This window comes from Carlito syrichta, unplaced genomic scaffold (assembly GCF_000164805.1).
Source record: "Carlito syrichta isolate Samal-C Ts95f unplaced genomic scaffold, Tarsius_syrichta-2.0.1 Scaffold307331, whole genome shotgun sequence".
Classification (NCBI taxonomy): Eukaryota; Metazoa; Chordata; class Mammalia; order Primates; family Tarsiidae; genus Carlito; species Carlito syrichta.
The window spans coordinates 814625-835004 of NW_007251427.1; the positions used below are offsets into that span (position 1 = coordinate 814625).

Consider the following 20380-nt stretch of genomic DNA (forward strand, 5'->3'; position numbering starts at 1 on the left):
CCAATTCAAAAAGAAAATGAAAAGGAAAGAAAAGAAAAATCCAAAAGCTAGACATCAAGCAACAAAGAACAGTAAACCCTTAGAGACAGGAAATAAGTTAGATGAGTTATCTGATTGCCCAGGAACTGCGTTGAGAGAGATTACAGACTGCAGTGCATTAAAAGGAATCCCAGGTAGATCCCAGCAAACTTCAACTTAATGAGATGGAGTTTAGAATCCAGACAAACCTAGACAGCTGGAGTTTGCAAGATAGAGTACCAGAGAGTGGAGAGTTGCACACAGAAAACTCCAGAAAGAAGAATGTGAGAAAATTATCTGAGCCAAGGAAAGAACCACCAAAAATGGGGTAGGAGACTACCCGTTGCTCACACAGCACCAGAGAGGCTAAGTCTATACTGGAAAATTTGGGCATTGATTAGACCACACAAAAGGGTCCTAAAACAGCAATGGGAATAATTAACATCTTACCAGAAAGAATTAAGTTGCTTCTAAGTAACTTAACCAAGTTACAGAAAAAAATCTAAAAACGTATTTATAGTAATACAAAAATATCCTCCATCTAGCTAGGTAAAATATCTACCCTCCAATCATAAATTTCCAGTCATGCAAAGAAGCAGGAAAATAGGACATATAATAAGGAGGAAAATAAATTAAATAAAATCTACCCAGAACTGACTCAGGTGTTAGATTTAGCAAATAAAGATATTAAATAAATATTCCAGTTGTATTCTGTGTGTTCAAAAGTTAGATAGAGACATGTAAGATATAAAACAGACTCAGACTTTTAAAGATGAAAATTACAATGTCTAAAATTTTAAAAATATAGTCTCCACTCTCTGGTAATCTATCTTGCAAACTCCAGCTGTCTAGGTATAATAGCTGACTATACATTGCAGAATAAAAGATTAGTGAAGATACAGCAAGAGAAACTATCTGAAATGAAACACACAGAGAATACATTAAAAAACAAATATAGCATCAATGAGCTATGAAACAATTTCAAGCAGCCTAATAAATGCATAATTGGAATACCCAATAAAAAGGAGAGAAGTCAGAAAAAATATCTGAAGAAATTATGGTTGAATTTTTTCCAAAGTTTGATGAGAACTATAAACCCACAGATCCAAAAAGCTCCACAAACCCCAAGCACAAAAAAATAAAAAAAAAACAACAAAAAAAACATGTAGAAAACGAGACCAAGACACGACAAAATCAAATTGATTTAAACCAGTAGCCATGGGAAAAAGACATGTTTCATAGGATCAAATGTAAGATTGTAAGAGATTTCCTGTTGGAAACAATACAAGTAGGAAAACAATGAAGCAGCATCTATTTTATTTATTTTATTTTATTTATTTTTTAAATTTAATTTATTTTATTTTATTTTGGGGGTCAAAGTCTCACACTGTCACCAAGACTGGAGTGCAGTGGCATGCTACGGCCACCACAGCTTCGACCTATTGGGCTCAAGCAATCCTTCCACTTCAGCCTTCCAAGTAGCTAGGACTACAGGCATGTGCCACCATGCACGGCTAATTTTTGGATTTACTGTAGAGATGAGGTCTCATCAAGTTGCCCAGGCTGGTCTCAAACCCGTGGGCTCAGGCAATCCTCTCACCTCAGCCTCAAAAAGTTCTGGGATTATAGGTGTGAGCCACCATGCCCGGCCAAAGTAACATCTTTAGAGTACTGAAAGAAAAATACTACCAAGCTTGAATTCTATACGTAATAAAAATGTCTTCAGAAATACAGGCTAAAGAATTTTTTCAGATATACGATGGCTGAAAAAATTAATGACCTGCAGATCCATACTGTAAGAAACATTGAAGAAAATCCTCAGTCAGAAAGAAAAGAATATCAGATGGAAATATGAGCTATACAAAGAAATGGAGAACACTGGAAATGGTAAAAACATGAACAAATATACAAGATTTTTAATTATTATTTCAAATCTATTTAGAATATAATTATTTTTAAAAACACCGTAATGTGGGGTTTATGACATATGACATAAAGTAAACTGTATGATAATACTAGAAGCAAGGGGAAAAACAGAAATATATCATTGTAAGGTTATTATACTATACGTGAATCAATATATTACTTGAAGGTAGACTGTGATAAGTTCAAAACATACTATAGCCCTAAAGCAAACACTAAAATAACAAAACAAAGAATTATAGCTCATAAGTCAACAAAGGAGCCAAAATAGAATCATAAAAAATATACAATATTGCTGGGCGTGGTGGCTCATGCCTGTATTACCAGCACTTTGGGAGGCAGAGCTGAGAGGACTGCCTGAGCCCAGGGTTTGAAACCAGCCTGGGCAACTTGGCAACACCTTGTCTCTACAATAAATAAATAAATAAATAATTAGCCGGGCATGGTGGTGCACACCTGTAATTCCAGCTACTTGGAAAGCTGAGTAGAAGGATCGCCTGAGCCCAGCAGATCGAGGCTGCGATGGCCATGAGTGTGCCACTGCACTCCAGCTTGGACAACAGAGTGAGACTCCAACTTAAAAGTAAGTAAGTAAATAAATAAAAGACTGGATGAAAAAATAAGACCAAACTACATGCTGCCTACAAAAATAATGCTTTAAATATAAAGACACAGATAGGTATTGCTTCTCAGTCTTTTGGCTAAGATCATGTGTGAAGTTACAAATAGGTTAGAAATAAAATGATGGACAAGATATGCTAACATGAATCAAAAGGTAGAGTTCTATATTAATATAAGACAAAGTAAATTTCAGATCATACAGTTTCAGGCTAGATGCAGTGGCTTACACCTAAAATCCTAGAACTTTGAGAGGCTGAGGCAGAAGGATCACTTGAGGCTAAGAGTTTAAGACCAGCCTGGGCAACATAGCAAGACCTCGTCTCTACAGAAAATTTTAAAAATAAAAAAAATCATGAATTTTGCAGCAACCTGGATGGAATTGGAGTTTATAAAACTGAGTGATCTCCCACAAAAACAAAGATCTGAGGATCACATGTTCTCACTCATAAGTGGACCTTGAACAACTATTGTAATACTATAAGAAAAGGATTGACAGTGGTGGGAAACTATGGGGGGACAGGGAGGGGAAGGGAGGTGGGATTAACAGTAGTTGATATCTGTCTGGGGATGGGGGGGCACACCTCATCAGCAAGGGTACCTGCACAATGCATATTTGTATACCTAACCCTTAACTATACCCCACAATTTTAAAATAAAAATATGTTAAAAATAATAAAAAAATAAATAAATATTTTAATTTTAATAATATATAAAGCAGTCAATTCATCAGAAAGGCATAGCAATCCTAAATGTTTATATACTTAATAACAGAACTTCAAAATACAAGAAGCAAAAACTGATAGAACCACAGGAGCAACCAACAAATCCATTATTATAATCAGCGATTTCAACATCCCCTCTCAATAATTTATAGAAAAAGTAGACAGAAAATCAGTAAGGATATAGAAGACAAACAACATTATCAACCAAATTGACCTCATTGACATTTATACAATGCTCTACCCAACAACAGCAGAACATACATTCTTTTCAAATGTATCCAGAATACCTATCGACATAGGCCATATTCTAGACCATAAAACAAATCTTAATACATATTTTAAAAATTCAAATCAAACAACGTTTGTTCTCAAACCAAATTAAAGTAGAAATCAACAAAAGAACGTCTGTGGGAAATATACAAATTTGTAAACTAGCACACTTCAAATAGCCCATGTGTCGAAGAAATCAAAAGGGAAATTAACAAGCATGATAAATCTATGTAGAAAATAGAATCTACAAAAAACTAGGAATAATAAGTGAGTTTAGAAAGATTGTAAGATACAAGATCAGTATACCAAAAAAATCAATATATTTTCATGTTATAGCAATGAAGAATCATAAATAGAAATTTTAAAAAACAGTACCATTTACAATACATCAAAAATAGGAAATACGTAGAGATAAGTCTATCCAGACATTGCAAAACCTAAACACTAAAAACCAAAAAATATGCTGAGAGGAAGTTTGAAAGACCTAAATAAATACTAATGGGCTGAAAGACTCAATGTTTCTCAAAATGTAAGTTTTCCCCAAGTTCAATAGAATAGATTTAATGCAATGCAAATCCAAATTCCAGCATATTATTTTTGTAGAAAATGACAAACTGATTTATATGGGAATGCAAAGGACCTGGAATAACCAAAAAAACTTTAAAAGAACAAATTGAAGTGCTAGCACTTCCTGATTTCATGAATTATTAGAAAACTACAGTAAACAAGATAGTGTGGTATTGGTATAAAAATATACAAATGCATGAGTGGAATAGAATAGAAAGTCCAGACATTAACATATGTGTATATATGAGCAATTTTCTTTTTTTTTTTTTTTTTTGAGTTGGAGTCTCACTCTGTTGCCCAGGCTGGAGCACAGTGGCACGTTCACAGCCACCGCAGCCTCAACCTGCTGGACTCAGGCGATCCTTCCGCTTCAGCCTTCTAAGTATTTAGAACTACAGGCATGCACTACCATACCGGCTAATTTTTTTATTTATCATGGAGACGAGGTCTCACCAAGTTGCCTAGGCTGGTCTCAAATCCGTGGGCTCAGGCAATCTTTTCACCTCTGCCTCCCAAAATGCTGGGATTACAGGTATAAGCCACTGCGCCTGGTTTGAACAATTAATTTCAACAAAGATACAAAGGAAATTAAATGGAGAACAAATGATTCTGGAACAGACATCCATATGCAAAAAAAACGACGCTTCAATCCATACCTTTCACTATATATAAAAACAGACCATAGACCTAAATGTAAAGTCTAAAATTATAAAACTTGTAGAAGAAAATACAGGATAAATCTTTGTGATCTTGAGTTAGTTAAAATTTGATATGACACTAAAAGCATAATTCCTGAAATTTAGAAACTGATAGACTTAATCAATATGTAATTTCCTCTTCAAAAGATACTAAGAGAATGAAAAGATAAGCCACAGGCTAGGAGGTAATATTTGCAAGTTATGTATCTATGGACTTGTAAGTCTATATCCTAAAGGAATTGTAATCATAATTTATAATACATAGTTATATACAAGAAGGAATATAGGCTGAGCATGGTGGCTCACACCTGTAATCCCAACATTTTGAAAGGCAGCAGTAAGAGGATCACCTGAGCCCAGGGGGTCCCAGACCAGCCCAGGCAACTTGGCGAGACCTCTTCCCTACAACAAATTTAAAAATTAGCCAGATATGGTGGTGCACACCTGTAGTTCCAGCTACTTGGAAAGCTGAGACAAAAGGCTCACTTGAGCCCAGCAAATCGAGGCTGTGGTAGCCATGATAACACCACTGCACCACAGCCTAGGCAACTTAGTGAGACTCCGACTCAAAAAAAAAAAAGAGAAAAGTAAAGAAAGACTATAACCTAATTTTAAGTTGGTAAATGATTTAAACAGACCTTTAGCAAAGAAGACATATGCAAATAGCACATGAAAAGATGCTCACAATCATCAGTCATTAGGAAATGCAAATTAACACCTAGTGAAATAGCATTACATACTTAATAGATTGGCTAAAATTAAAGACCGACCATACCAAGTGTTGGTGAGGATGTGAAAGAACAGAAACTCCTGGTGGAGTTGTAATATGGTGCCACTTTTGGTACCATATGACCTAACATTTCCATTCCTAGGTATATATCCAAGAGAAATGAAACCACATATCCACACAAAAAATGTACACAAATGTTCATAGCAGTATTATAAATAACACCCCAAAACTGGAAACAACCCAAATGCCATAAACTGACAAATAGATTTTTAAAATCCATACAATGGATACTGTCTATCATTAAAAGGAATAAAGTACAATACATGCTACAACATGGACAAACATTGAAAATAGTCTGCTAAGTAAGGCTGGACACAATGGCTTACATCTGTAATCCCAGCACTTTAGGAGGTCCAGGAGGGAGCATCCCTTGAGGCCAGAAGTTCAAGATCAGCCTGGGCAACGTAATGGGACCCCAGTCTCTACCAAAAGAAAATTTTTTTTTTTTTGAGTTGGAGTCTCACCCTGTTGCCCAGACTGGAGTGCAGTGGTCGCTCCCGGCCACCACAGCCTCGACCTGCTGGGCTCCAGCAATCCTTCCGCCTCAGCCTTCCAAGTAGCTAGAACTACAGGCGCACACTACCACACCCGGCTAATTTTTGATTTATTGTAGAGATGAGGTCTCGTCAAGCTGCCCAGGCAGGTCTCGAACCTGTGGGCTCAGGCACTCCAGAAAATTTTTTTTAATTAGCTGGGCATGGTGGCACATGCCTGTAGTCCCAGCTACTCAGGAGGCTGAGTCCGGAGCATCACTGAGCACAGAGTTCTAGGTATCAGTGAGCTATGATTGTCCCTCTACACTCCAGCCTGGGTAACAACAAGAGCCTGTCTCTAAAAAAGAAAATATGCTAAGTGGAAAAAGCCAGTCACAAAAGACCACTTATTGTATGATTCCATTTACATGAATTGTCCAGACTGGCCAAATCTATAAAGACAGAAGTAGGTTAGGGGTTGCCTAGAGCTGGTGCAGTGATGTGGGATGAGGAGTAGGGGATGGCTGCTAATGGGTGCAGGGTTTCTTTGGAGGATAAAAGCATTCAAAAAATAGATTGTGGTGATTGCTGCATAACCCTGTTAATTAAAAAACATTTAATGGTATACTTTAAATGGGTAAATTGTATGGTATGTGACACATATCAGGAAAGCTGTTAAAAAATCTGTCATTTTTTTTGGTTTTTGTTTTTTTGAGTTGGAGTCTCACTCTGTCGCACAGAATGGAGTGCAGTGGCCGCTCCAGACCACCGCAGCCTCGCCTGCTGGGCTCCGGCGATCCTTCCACCTCAGCCTTCCAAGTAGCCGGAATTACAGGCACGCGCTACCACACTCGGCTGATTTTTTGATTTATTATAGAGATGAGGTCTCGCTGCCCAGGCAGGTCTCGAACCCGCGGGCTCAGGCAATCCACTCACCTCAGCCTCCCAAAGGCGCGGGATTACAGGCTGAGCCACCAAGCCCGGCTAGTTTTTTTGTTTTTTTTTTTAAGTAGGAGTCTCTGATACTCAGGCTGAAGTGTAGTGGCACACTCACCACCACCGCAGCCTTGACCTGCTAGTCTCAGGCGATCCTTCTGCCTCAGCCTTCCAAGAAGCTGGAACCAAAGGTGTGTGCCACCACGCCCGGCTAATTTTTATATTTATTATTGAGACAAGGTCTCGTCAAGTTGCCCAGGCTGGTCTTGAACCCCTGGACTCAGGCAATTCCCTCACCTCTGCCTCCCAAAGTGTTGAGATTACATATGAGTGGCAGAAGGATCACCTGAGCCCAGCAGGCCAAGGCTGAGGTGGCTGTGAGCATGCCACTGCACTCTAGCCTGGGTGACAAAGTTAGACTCTGACTCAAAAAAAAAAAAAATTATACACTTTAAGTGTGTACAGTCTGTTGTATATTACACTTCATGAAACAAACGAAAATAAAAATACAGATACCAGGGCCATATCCTTAAAGATTCTAATTCAGTAGATCTGGGTGGGATCTGGATAATTTTAGTAGTAACAAGCTCTCCATGAGCATCTGACCATCAGATTGGTAGATACTAGGCTGTAGTGCAGACCAGCACTCCTCAAGCTGTAATATGCATAGAATCACCTGTGCATTTGTTAAAATGCAAATTCTGATTAGGCAGTTGGGTGTGGGGCCCACATTCTGCATTTTAACAAGCTCCCAGATGATACCAATGCAGCTAATCCACAGACCACACTTTGCCAGGAGCAAGCATGAGGAAACCAGAATTATGTTGTCTGAAGAAATCTAGAAAAAAAGCAAGAAAGGTAGTGAGGCCAGGTAGTGGGGGGGGGGAATAAAGAGCATCCGTGGACATTTCAGCTTTCTTTTGGCCACATTCAAGTTTTCGGGAAGGATATTATCTAATTTGTGTTTAAGGGAGGTGACCCAGGCAGCAATATGAAGGATAGAATGGAACTGCCAAGGGATACATACCCACAAGGAGCTATTGCAAAAATAGAAGGTGTGAACAGGTTATTCATGTTCTCCCTTCACTCTCTGCACTGAAACTGGGGCAGAACTGAGTCCACAAGGGGAAGAGGGGTGTAGATGCTAGAACTAGGCAAAGCCTGAACATGGCAAAAGGTTTTCAAGGGCAGGAAAAAAAAAATAGGTGTGTGCAGAAACAGAAGGAGAAGGTGGGAAAGAACAAGATCCCAAAAAAGTAGGAGGGAAGTAAGATGGGGAGGCAGGTCATTTAGCCTCGCCAATTCTGCATCTTTAGCATGTCTCATGACTGCTTCCTTCCCTCCATTCCCACCACCACTGCTCCCTGCAAGACTACAAATCCTCACTGGAACCCTCTTGCCTGTAGTTCCAGCTACTCAAGAGGCTGAGGTGGGAGGACTGCTTGAGCCCAGGAATTTGAGTTCAGCCTGGGCAACATGGCAAGATCCACATCCATAAATAAATATTTTTTAAAAAGAAATGCAGGCCAGATGTGGTGGCTCACCCCTATAATTCCAACACTTTGAGAGACTGAGGTGGACAGATCACCTGAGCCCAGGAGGTCAAAACCAGCTTGGGCAACATAGCCAAACCTCATCTCTACCACACACACACACACACACACACACACACACACACACACACACACACACACACATTAGCTGGACAGGGTGGCTAATGGCTGTTGTAACCAGTATATAAAATTATTAAATGATGTATAGTTTCAAATAGAAGAATTGCATCATTGACTGTGCTTTCTCTATACAAAATTTTTTGTTGTAACTTGTCTATTAATTCCTACCTTCCGCAGTGTCAGTCATTTGTTCTTGCAAGCTAATCAGAAAGCAACTACAATAAAGTTTAAAACCCACTAAAACTCTTCACTAAGAAATTTTAAAATAGATTAGGAAATTTTTTTCCAAGCTTATTTATTTATTTAGAGACAGAGTCTCTCTGTTGCCCAGGCTGGAGTACAGTGGCACAACCATAGCCCACTGCAATCTCGAACTCTCAAGCAACCCTCCAACCACAGCCTCCTGAGTAGCTAGGACTATAGGCATGCACCACTACACGCAGGTAATTTTTTAATTTTTTGTAGTGAAGGTGTCTTGCTATGTTGGAGCCTCAGCCTCTCAAAGCGCTGGGTTTACAGGTATGAGCCACCAAGCCCAGCCTATTTCCCAGCTTTGTAGATTGTAAATTTATAAGAGATGTTGCACCATTTTCTACCGCAGTATCATATGATGGTGAAAGTTTCCAATTACCAGTTATCAAAATGCCCTTTCCAAAGCAGAAGTATTTTTGGAAAAGTAGTTATTTTCTCATTCCTTGAGAGAAAAATGCTGGCATGTTCTTGAAGGGATATATCTTGTGGGGGGTTTTCCCCAATAATATCTGTTAGGTAGCATACTACTGAAAACCTTTTGTGAAAACCTTTGTTATCACAGAAAAAAATTCAGCAGAGTAGACACCCATCTGTTCATGAAAGAAAAATGTGGCCGGATGTGGTGGCTCACACGCCTATAATCCCAGCACTTTGGGAGGCAGGGGCTAGAGGATTGCCTGAGTCCATCGGTCCAAGATCATCCTGAGCAATTTGGCAAGACCTCGTCTCTATAATAAATTTTTTTTTTTTAATTAGCTGGGATGGTGGCACATGCCTGTGTTTCCAGCTTCTTGGAAGGCTGAGGCGGAAGGATTGCTGGAGCCCAGCAGGTCGAGGCTGTGGTGGTCGTGAGAGTGCCACTGCACTCCAGCCTGGGCGACAGAGTGAGAATCTGACTCAAAATAAATAAATTTTAAAAAAGGAAAAATGCATAAATGAGTCTGAATCAATAGCTCTTCTAAGTAATTTACCATAAAATAATCACCAAATCTATTTGTGGTTTTTGTGATAACTCCCTAACTCAGGATGTCCTTTACTACTTTTAAAGGTTACTCCTCCACTTATTTAACCAAACACACACAGACTGTAATAAATCCTACAACATGAAAGTAAACAAGCCAGTGAGGGCTTTCAGTTCTTCTGTGTGGTGGAAATCCCACCCTGCCCCCAGAAAACTGCACATATTTAAGTGACACATACAGACCAAAAGGGTCCTATGTCAATGTGGTGTATCACATTTCTTGCTGTGTTTTTTATTTTCTTTTTACCATACATAGGATTCTGCTTGATAGATTCTTTTTACCGTACATAGGATTCTGCTTGATAGATTTCTTGCTCACTTTTTAGAAATAAATTGATTGGTAAAGAGCATCTACAGAAAACCTCCAGCTAAAAATTATACGTGAAAGACTAATTGCTTTCTGGCTAAGACTGAAAACAAGGCAAGGATATCTTCTTCTCACTCTTTTTAAATATAGTACTGAAAGTGCTACCCATCACAATAAAACAAGAAAATCAAACAAAAGGCATACAAACTGGAAAGGAAAAAATAAAACTGTCCCTACTTGTAGATGACATGATGATTTGTAGGTGACATGGAAAATCCCAAGGTATCTAAAACAAAACAAACAAAACCTAGAACTAAAACATGAGTTCAGCAAGGTTGCAAAATATAAGAACAGCATACAAAATCAATTGTATTTCTATATACCAGCAATGAACACATGGACGTTGAAATTAAAAATACAATACAATTTAGATATAAATAAAAGACATACTGTGTTCATGGACTGAAAGAATCAACAGAGAATAAAGATGTTAATTCTCCTCCAAATTGATATACAGATTATTTTTTTTGTTTTTGAGTTGGAGTCTCACTCTTTTGCCCAGGCTGGAGTGCAGTGGCACACTCATGGCCACCCCAGCCTTGACCTGCTGGGTTCAGGCGATCCTTCCGCCTCAGCCTTCCAAATAACTGGAATTACAGGCACAGGTCACCACACCTGGCTAATTTTTTGGTATTTATTGTAGAGATGAAGTCTTGCCAAGTTGCCCAGGCTGATCTCAAACCCATGGGTTCAGGCAGTCCTCTCACCTCAGCCTCCCAAAATGCTGGAATTATAGGCACAAGCCACTGCACCCAGCCAATATACAGATTTAATGCAACTTCTATCAAAATCCTAGCATGAATTTCTGTAGATATAGACAGGAATATTGTAACATTTATATGGAAAGGCAAAGGAATTAAAATAGCTAAAACAATTTTGAAAATGAAGAATAAAGTGGGAGGAATCACCCTTAACTTATCTCAAGACTTATTACATAGCTACATTAATCAAAACCTGTGGTATTGTTAGAGGGGATAGATACATAGATCAATGGAATAAAAAGAACTCAGACTAGCCCCCACACAAATACAGGCAACTGATTTTTAACAAAGGTGCAAAAACAATTCAATGAAGGAAGAATAGCTCTTTCAATAAAGTGTTCTGGCATGACTAGGTATCCATAGGCCAAACAAAGAGCACATCAATCTAAATCTCACACCTGATATAAAAATTAACTCACTCAAAATAGACTGCATATCTAAATGTAAAGCATAACTTTTAGAAGATAACGTAAGAGAAGATCTTCAGGAACAGTGAAGAATTTTTAGGACATAACTCAAAAACAATCCATAAGAGGAAAAGCTGATAAACTGGACTTCATCAAAATTAAAAATTTGTGTTCTGTGAAGGGCCCTGTTAAGAGGATAAAAAAGCCAGGCATGGTGGCTCATTCCAGTAATCCCAGCAGAGTCCAGGCATTTGAGATCAGCCTGGGCAACTTGGCGAGACCTCATCTCTACAAAAAATTAACTGGGCATGGTGGCACGTGCCTGCGGTTCCAGCTACTTGGAAAGCTGAGATAGAAGGATCATCTGAGCCCAGCAGGTTGAGGCTGCAGTGGCCGTGAGTGTGCCACTGCACTCCAGCCTGGGCAACAGTGAGACTCCTATACCCCCTCCAAAAAAAGACCATGATGAGATTACCCACCTATGATCACAGGCAAAATAAAAAATACTGACAACACAAAATGCTGGTGAATATGTGGAGAAACTAAATCTGAATCACTTATATTTTGTTGGGAGGAATGTAAAACGGAATAGGCATTCTAGAAAATATTCTGGAATTTTCTTTGAGAATGAAATATGCCACTATTATATGACCTAGCAACAGTGACTTTGAGCATTTATCCTAAAGAAATAAAAACTTGTGTTCACAAAACTCTGTACTTATGTTCATAAAAATATATACACAAATGTTTATAGCAGTGTTATTCCTAACAGCCAAAAACTGGAAATAACTCAAATGTCCTTCAATGAATGAATGGTTAAACAAGCAGAGGTACATTCATGTATGGAATAAATACTCAGCAGTAAAAAGAAATGAACTATTGATACATGCCACAACCTAGATAAATCTCCAGAGAATTATGCTTAGTGAAGAAAATCCATCCCACAGTCTATATACTAGGTTGTTCCATTTATATAATATTCTTGAAATGACAAAATTATCGAAATGGAGAAAAGATTAGTGGTTGCTGGCAGGAGGGAAGAGGCATAACTATCAAATGGAAACATGAGGGATGCTTGTGGTGCTAAAAATGTTTTGTACCCTGACTATATCAATGTGGATATCCTAGTTATGACCCTGTACTAAAGGTTTCCAAGATGCTACTATTGGGGTAAGTGTTTAAAGACTATATGAGATCTCTAGGCATTGTATCTAGCAACTTCATGTAAATCTACAATTATTTCAAAATAAATAGCTTAATTCTTTTTTTTCTGAGTCGAGGTCTCACTCTGTCACCAAGGTTGGAGTGCAGTGGCATGATCACAACAATCACAGCTCATAGCAGCCTTGACCTCCTGGGCTCAGGCAATCCTTCCATCTTAACATCCCTAGTAGATGGGACTATAGGCATGCACCACCCCACCTGGCTAATTTTTTTTCTTTTTTTGTAGAGATGAAATCTCGCTATGTTGACTAGGCTGGTCATGAACTCCTGGGCGCAAGCAATTCTCCCCCCTCAGATCCTAAAGTGCTGGAATTACAGGGGTGCACCATTGAACCAGGTGCAAATTTGTCTTTTTTCTTTTTCTTTTTCTTTTTTTTGAGTTGGAGTCTCACTCCGTTGCCCAGGCTGGAGTGCAGTGGCACGCTCACGGTCACCCCAGCATCGACCTGCTGGGCTCTGGCAATCCTTCCACCTCAGCCTTCCAAGTACCTAGAACTACAGGTGCATGCTACCACACCCGGCTAATTTTGTAATTATTCTAGAGACAAGGTCTCGTCAAGTTGCCCGGGTTGGTCTCGAACCTCCGGGCTCAGGCAATCCACTCACCTCGGCCTCCCAAAGTGCTGGGATTACAGGCTGAGTCACCAAATCTAGCCATTTGTCTTTCTTAAATACAAATCTGATCATGTCACTTCTCAAAATCTTTAGTCTGACACGTAAGGGCCTTCATGTTCTGTCTTTAGGCCCTTGCCAAATTTGCACCAGTACACCAAACAACTTGCAGTTATCAATTGTGCAGGACCCTGTGTGAGTGTGAGATACCTGAAGATAGGCACAATGATTTGTCATCATGTGCTTATGTTGCTTCTAATTAAAATATTTCCAAGCCAGGCTAGGTGGCTCAACCTGTAATCCCGCACCTTTGGGAGGCAGAGGTGAGTGGATTGCCTGAGCCTGCGGGTTCATGACCCGCCTGGGCAGCAAGACCTCATCTCTACAATAAATCAAAAAATCAGCCGGGCGTGGTAGCGCATGCCTGTAATTCCAGCTACTTGGAAGGTTGGGGCGGAAGGATCGCCGGAGCCCAGCAGGTCGAGGCTGCGGTGGCCGGGAGCGGCCACTGCACTCCAGTCTGGGCGACAGAGTGAGACTCCAACTCAAAAAAAAAAAATATTTCCAATGTTTAGCATGTTCCCTAGCACATATTAGTAAGTGCAGTTAACACTGACTTGAATAAGAAGCCTACTCTAAATGTTATAATCTATGCTTATAACACAGAGGTGCTGATTCTGTGTTACTCTCAGAACACTGACCTGCAATCACTCCTGCCAGGTACACCAGGCCCACTCGGAGGCCTTTATGGACCATTTCCAAGGGAATACCTAAAATGAGCTGCATTAAAAGATTCCCGACGATGTGCTGAACTCTGCAGAGACAAACAACAATTGTCAAATATTACAACTAAACAAAGCAATTATTTTCTTGAAAGACTAACAGACTTTGATGTGTTGTTTCTAGTTAAGGACTTGCCTACCTAGAATTCCATTTCCATTCCAATTCTTTTAGCGAGCAACTCTTTTTTTTCTTTTTTTAATAAAATATTATATTGAATTTCAATGTGTAAAACAAATTAAAGGGCATTTTGGAAATATAAATGTATTTTATAAGTTCTGTTTTGTAACAATTACTTATAACGTCAAATAGATCAGTGAAGCTGGTTTAAGGAACATAAACTTGAAATTAGGGAGTTTGGATGACAATTACCATCTTATATCAGCCTCAGCATATAATGGTGTTTCCATTGCACTGTTTTGAGACAACCCTAATCACTCATATTGAATTTAAATTTCAATAAGTTTGTAAACAGCCTGTCTTGCAATCTCAGGTTTTTCTTTTTCTTTTTCTTTTTTTTTTTTTTTTTTTTTGAGTTGGAGTCTCACTCTGTCACCCAGACTGGAGTACAGTGGCCGCTCCGGCCACCGCAGCCTCTACCTGCTGGGCTCCGGCGACCGCCTCAGCCTTCTGAGTAGCTGGAACTACAGGCGTGCACTACCACACCCGGCTCATTTTGATTTATTGTAGAGATGAGTTCTCGCCAAGTTGCCCAGGCAGGTCTCGAACCCGTGGGCTCAGGCAATCCACTCACGTCAGCCTCCCAAAGGCGCGGGATTACAGGCTGAGCCACCAAGCCCGGCTCTTTTTTCTTTTTAAAGGCTAGTCAAATGAAGCAGCAGGAGTAGAGAAGGAACAAAGAAATCTGATCAGTTAGTTTCAACACCACTACACTTAGACCTGCCTGTGAGGATATTCTTTAATAAAACAGAGATGGCAAGAGAAACATCATTCCCAGTTCTACATAAAAAAACTTTACCTAGTAACACTAACTGAAGTTGGTATCTCCTAGGACCACAATTTGACATATAACATTTAAATATAGGGTTTTTAAATTTTTTTATTTACTTTTAATTTTTAAAAGAGAGGGCCTTGGTCGCTCAGGCTGGAATGCAGTGGCGCTATTATAGCTCACTACAGCCTTGAACTCTTGGTGCTCAAGCAATCCTCCCACCTCAGCCTCCTAAGAAATCCAACTGCCCCGGGCTCGGTGGCTCAGCCTGTAATCCCACGCCTTTGGGAGGCTGAGGTGAGTGGATTGCCTGAGCCCGCAGGTTCGAGACCCTCCTGGGCAACTTGGCAAGACCTCATCTCTACAATAAATAAAAAGAAAGAAATCCAACTGCAGGCACATATCACCATGCCTGGCTAGTTTTGTTTGTTTGTTTTTTGTACTCTTTGTAATGATGGGATCTTGCTATGTTGCCCAGACTGGTCTCAAACTCCTAGCCTCAGGGGATCCTCCTACCTCAGCCTCCCAAAGTCCTGGAATTATAGATGTGAGCCACCACACCTGGCTAAAATCCATTCTTTCAAGTCCAGGGTTGGGTAGGTTGCATAGACAAGGTTAGCCTCACCTGAAACCATGAGTCCATCAGAGAGGTGAGGCCAGCATAGGCTGTTTGCTGTCTGCAACGGGCACAGTGGGTCATGGATGCTAAGTGAGGTCATGAAAGGCTATTGGCATTTAAGAAACTATAAGCAAACTAAAAGGCGGGTGCCGCATCTCCTACTGCTAGTATTATTCCAGATGGATAACAGTTTTACATACTCATCAATATGTTCATGAACTAAATTTTTTTAAGTGTGTGGTGGGGGGGTGGGGACTGGTGATTCAGCGTCACCATTTCATAACTTAAAGGGAACATTTAACAATATCAAGCCGGGCTCGGTGGCTCAGCCTGTAATCCCGTGCCTTGAGAGGCTGAGGTGAGTGGATGCCTGAGCCGCCGGTTCGAGACCCGCCTGGGCAACTTGGTGAGACCTCATCTCTACAATAAATCAAAAAATTAGCCGGGCGTGGTAGCGCGCACCTGTAGTTCCAGCTACTTGGAAGCCTGAGGCAGAAGGATGGCTGGAGCCCAGCAGTCGAGGCCACGGTGGCCGGGAGCGGCCACTGCACTCCAGTCTAGGCGACAGAGTGAGATTCCAGCTCAAAAAAAAAAAAAAAATCAAACAACTAGGGGAGCATACTCTGGTTTGATGATGATTTGGTCTCATTAACATTCCTGTATAAATACCAATATTCATCAGCAAGGGTGCCTGCATAATCAACGTTTGTTCACCTAACACTGAATTGTACCCCACATCTTTATAATAAAAAAAATAAACAAATAAAATTAAATTTTAAAATTAAAATAAATAAATAAATACCAATATTAGGCAGTTATAACACCACATAAAGTCCACTGCCCTTAGAGTTGGCACTAGTGGGTTGAGGTCTAGCTCTGCAACTTAGCTGTGGGTCTTGGAACACATGACTATCCTCTAGGCCTCAGGCACAAAACAACGGGAGCAATTAATACCTGCCTCCTAGGGTTGCTGTGAGGGTCAGACAAGATTATGGACACAAAAGCACCGAACAAATGTTAGAGTCTGACACTAGTGACTTAGCCATCATTACTTACCCAGCATGTACTAGCATGTATGAGACGAACCTCCAGGCTTGCTCCCTCTTCTTGGGGCTGTAGATAAACGGACTCTCCAAGATGCCTGTGTCCAGGGTGATCCACTGTTTCTGAGGTTTCCACACAGCATAGTAAATAAACACTGCAAGCTGGTCAGGAGGAGCACACATGAGTGACAACCACACCTTCTCCAGAATGGCCCTGTTGAAGCCCATGAGCAGTAACTTTGTTTTATATGGTTCAGCTCCCAACTGGGCTGCTCTATAGCGTGGGCTCAGATGACAGGAATTACATTTTCATCCTCTGCTGTGGCCACATCACTTCTTCCAGTGGTCAGAAACGCCCAGCCCATGTTGTAACAACTCCTTCCCCCCTCACGGACACTCTCTGGTTCTGTGTTCTCTACCACCCTTCCCATCTTAAATATTCACTGTCCTCATCGTCCCACCCCCCACCATTTCATCTTTCATTTACAAATTAGCATGAAAGTAAGTCAATGCTGGCTTCCAAAAAGTAGAGTAAGGAGCTGAGAGCGATGGCTCACACCTATAATCCCAGCACTTTGGGAGGCTGAGGTGAGAGGATTGCCTGAGCCAACGGGCTCGAGACCAGTTGGACAACTTGGTGAGATCTCATCTCTACAATAAATCAAAAAATTAGCCAGGCATGGTGACACATGCCTGTAGTTCAAGCTACTTGAAAGGCTGTGGTGGAAGGATCACCTGAGCCCAGTAGGTCGTGGCTGCAGTGACCGGGAGTGTGCCACTGCCCTCCAGCCTGGGTAACAAAGTGAGACTCCAACTCAAAAAAAAAAGTAGAGTAAGGAAAGGGAAAAATAGTAACCTGACAGGGGAGAGACCTAGCAAACAAAGCCTTAACCAAGAGATGAAGTGAATGCCCCAGTGGTATCATGTGATGTCCTCTATCCCCTGATGAGATGAGATGAGAAGTGCACATCACCTCTGTGATATCCGCTCCTCAAACCCATAACTCCAGTCTAATCAAGAGAAAAACAATAGACAAACCCAGACTGGAGGACATTCTACAGGATACCTGGATAGCCCTTCCCAAGACTACCAAAGTCATGAAAAACAGAGTCTAAGAACCCATCCCAGAGCAAAGGAGCCTAGAGAGACATGACAACTAAATGCAATGTAATACCCTGATTGGGAGGATGCCAGAGGAACAGAAAGCGGACATTATCAGAGAAACTGGTGAAATCCAAATAAAGTCTGGAGTTGAGTTAGTAGGAATATGCCAATGTCAGTTTCTTTGTTTTGACAAATGTTCTATGGAAATGTAAGATATTAACAGTGGGAGAGGCCAGGTGCAGTGGCTCATGCCTGTAATCCCAGGACTTGGGGAGACCAAGGCAGGAGGGTTGTTTGAACCCAAGAGTTTGAGACCAGCCTGGGCAACAAAGCAAGACCTTGTCACTACAAAAAAATCAAAGTTAGCCAGGCATGATGACGTGCACCTGTAGTCCCAGCTACTTGGGAGGCTGAGGAGGGAGGATAGCTTGAGCCCAGGAGGTTGAGGCTGTGGTGAGCCATGACCATGCCACTGCACTTCATCTTAGGTGACAGAATGACATCCTGACTCAAAAAAAAAAAAGAGGGAGTCTTCTGGGATGCTTACACCTTAGCCTTATCTTTATCCAAGCTATAAGAGGCTTGGTCTCTGCAACAGTTCATTTTATGTGTCAATTTGGCTAGGCTATGGTACCCAAGTATTTGCTCAAACATTATTCTAGATGTTTCTTTGAGGGTATTTTAAGATGAGAATCAGTAGACTTTGAGTAAAGCAGATGTCCCTCTGTAACATGGGTAAGCCCCATCTAATCAGTTGAAGCCCTCTCTAGAAAAAAAATTGTCCTTCATTAGGATAAGAGAATTTTGTCAGCAGAACACCTTTGGACTTGAACTGCAACTCTTCCCAGGGTCTCCAGCCTGCCAGTCTTCCCTGCAGATTTTAGACTTGCCAAGCCTCCATAATTGAGCCAATTCCTTAAAATAAATCTCAAATCTCAATCAATCTCTCTCTCGCTCTCTACACACACACACACACAAACACACACACACTCACACCACCATCGATTCTGTTTTTCTGCAGAACTCTGACCAAAACAGTCCCTGATAAGGAAGGATTACATTAGGGACTTCTTAATCCCCTGAAGTCACACCCCACAGGGAGTCATGCTCTGCCAATCCCTTTGTGAGACAGTATGGTATGGGAGAAAAAGGCAGATGTCATGAAGTGCATACAAAAGAGCCTAGTGCTGGCCCAGTCAATACTATGTGACCTTGGACAAGTCATCCTACCTCTCCGAGTCTTGCACTCTTTTCTGGAAAACAAGAAGGCTGGCTAGATCAGAGTCTGAAAACACACCACATGCTGCCCAGAGGAGATATTGTTAAGAGATCCCATTTTTTTCCTGCTGAAACATTCCGAGGCAGCCCATAATTCTTCTAGACATGTGGCCCCAGACAGGCCTTCCCAACCAATCTGAGTTGATTCATGACATAGGGCCCATTGCAACCCCAAGGTTATGTGCTTTCTGAAAACCCCACAGCTAAAATGAAAGGAACTGATGAAAGTGTAGTCACTGCTGGGTAGGGGATTTGTCTGACAAATGAAACTCAGTTGAGTGATCAGGAACATAGGGAAAGCCTGCAAAGCAGCTCTGGAGAAGGTCGAGCTGGAGGTTCGGTGTATACTGTCCCTGCTCCCGCCAAGCTCTTCCCACGTGTTCCCAGTCTTCTCTAGATCTAGATCTCACCCCCAGTTTACTTGTAACCCTCTATGCAACTTACACCAGTGCCCACCACCACCCTACTCACCTCGGCCAGACTGATGGAGATGATGAACAGAGGAGGTGGGAAGCAGTTAGCTCTCTCCAAGTAAGTTCCTCGGGCTGCTTCAGGAAGCATCCATTTCGAGACAATCCTGTGGACCTTTCTGCTCTTGGCAGGATCTTGACCTCGCCGGTCCTCTCTCGTTTTCTCCTCTTCCTCCATCTCTTCTTTCATCTCTCTCTCTATATTCAGATTCACACTCTCCATTTCCAGATCGTGAGCGGCAGCCATTTTCCTGGGTTCTCCCTCCACCTGAGAAGGACATGAATGCCAGGGTGACACTATGTTCTCTAGGCTGTGGCTCTTTCCTGAGCTGTCTGGCACAACCGTTGGTTTCTAAGGTCTTTCCTGTGTGTTAAGAGAAGGCAGTTGAAGGCTATCAAAATGGCCTAAAGTCCCTAAATAGTCCAAAATAAAATTTGCACTGTCATTACTTTAAAAAGCATGGGCTGTGGAGCCAAATAACCTGGGATTAAAACATGGCTCTACCATATGTCACCTGTAAGGTAACCTCAGATAAGTCACTCAAATTCTCCAAGCCTCAAATTACATATATATATATTTTGTTTTGTTTTGTTTTGTTTTGTTTCTTTTCTTTTCTTCTGAGTTGGAGTCTCACTCTGTCACTGAGGCTGGAGTACAGTGGCACGCTCAAGGCCACCGGAGCCTCAGTCTGCTGGGCTCAGGCGATCCTTCCACCTCAACCTGCCTAGTAGCTAGAACTACAGGCATGCTTTTTTTTTTTTTTTTTTTTTTTTAGTAAAGGTCTCACTCTGTTACCCA

The 20380-nt window shown here is 41.1% G+C and overlaps 1 protein-coding gene across 1 annotated transcript in view; it reads right to left on the minus strand.

Annotated features, from left to right (window-relative positions):
- RHBDL2 (rhomboid like 2) overlaps positions 1 to 20380 on the minus strand; it is a 40989-nt gene that overhangs the window by 11484 nt on the left and 9125 nt on the right. Inside the window, 4 exon segments of the mRNA XM_021715726.1 lie at positions 14037 to 14149; positions 16743 to 16891; positions 19583 to 19883; positions 19885 to 19945. Of these exon segments, the coding sequence (XP_021571401.1) occupies positions 14037 to 14149; positions 16743 to 16891; positions 19583 to 19883; positions 19885 to 19945 (624 nt within the window).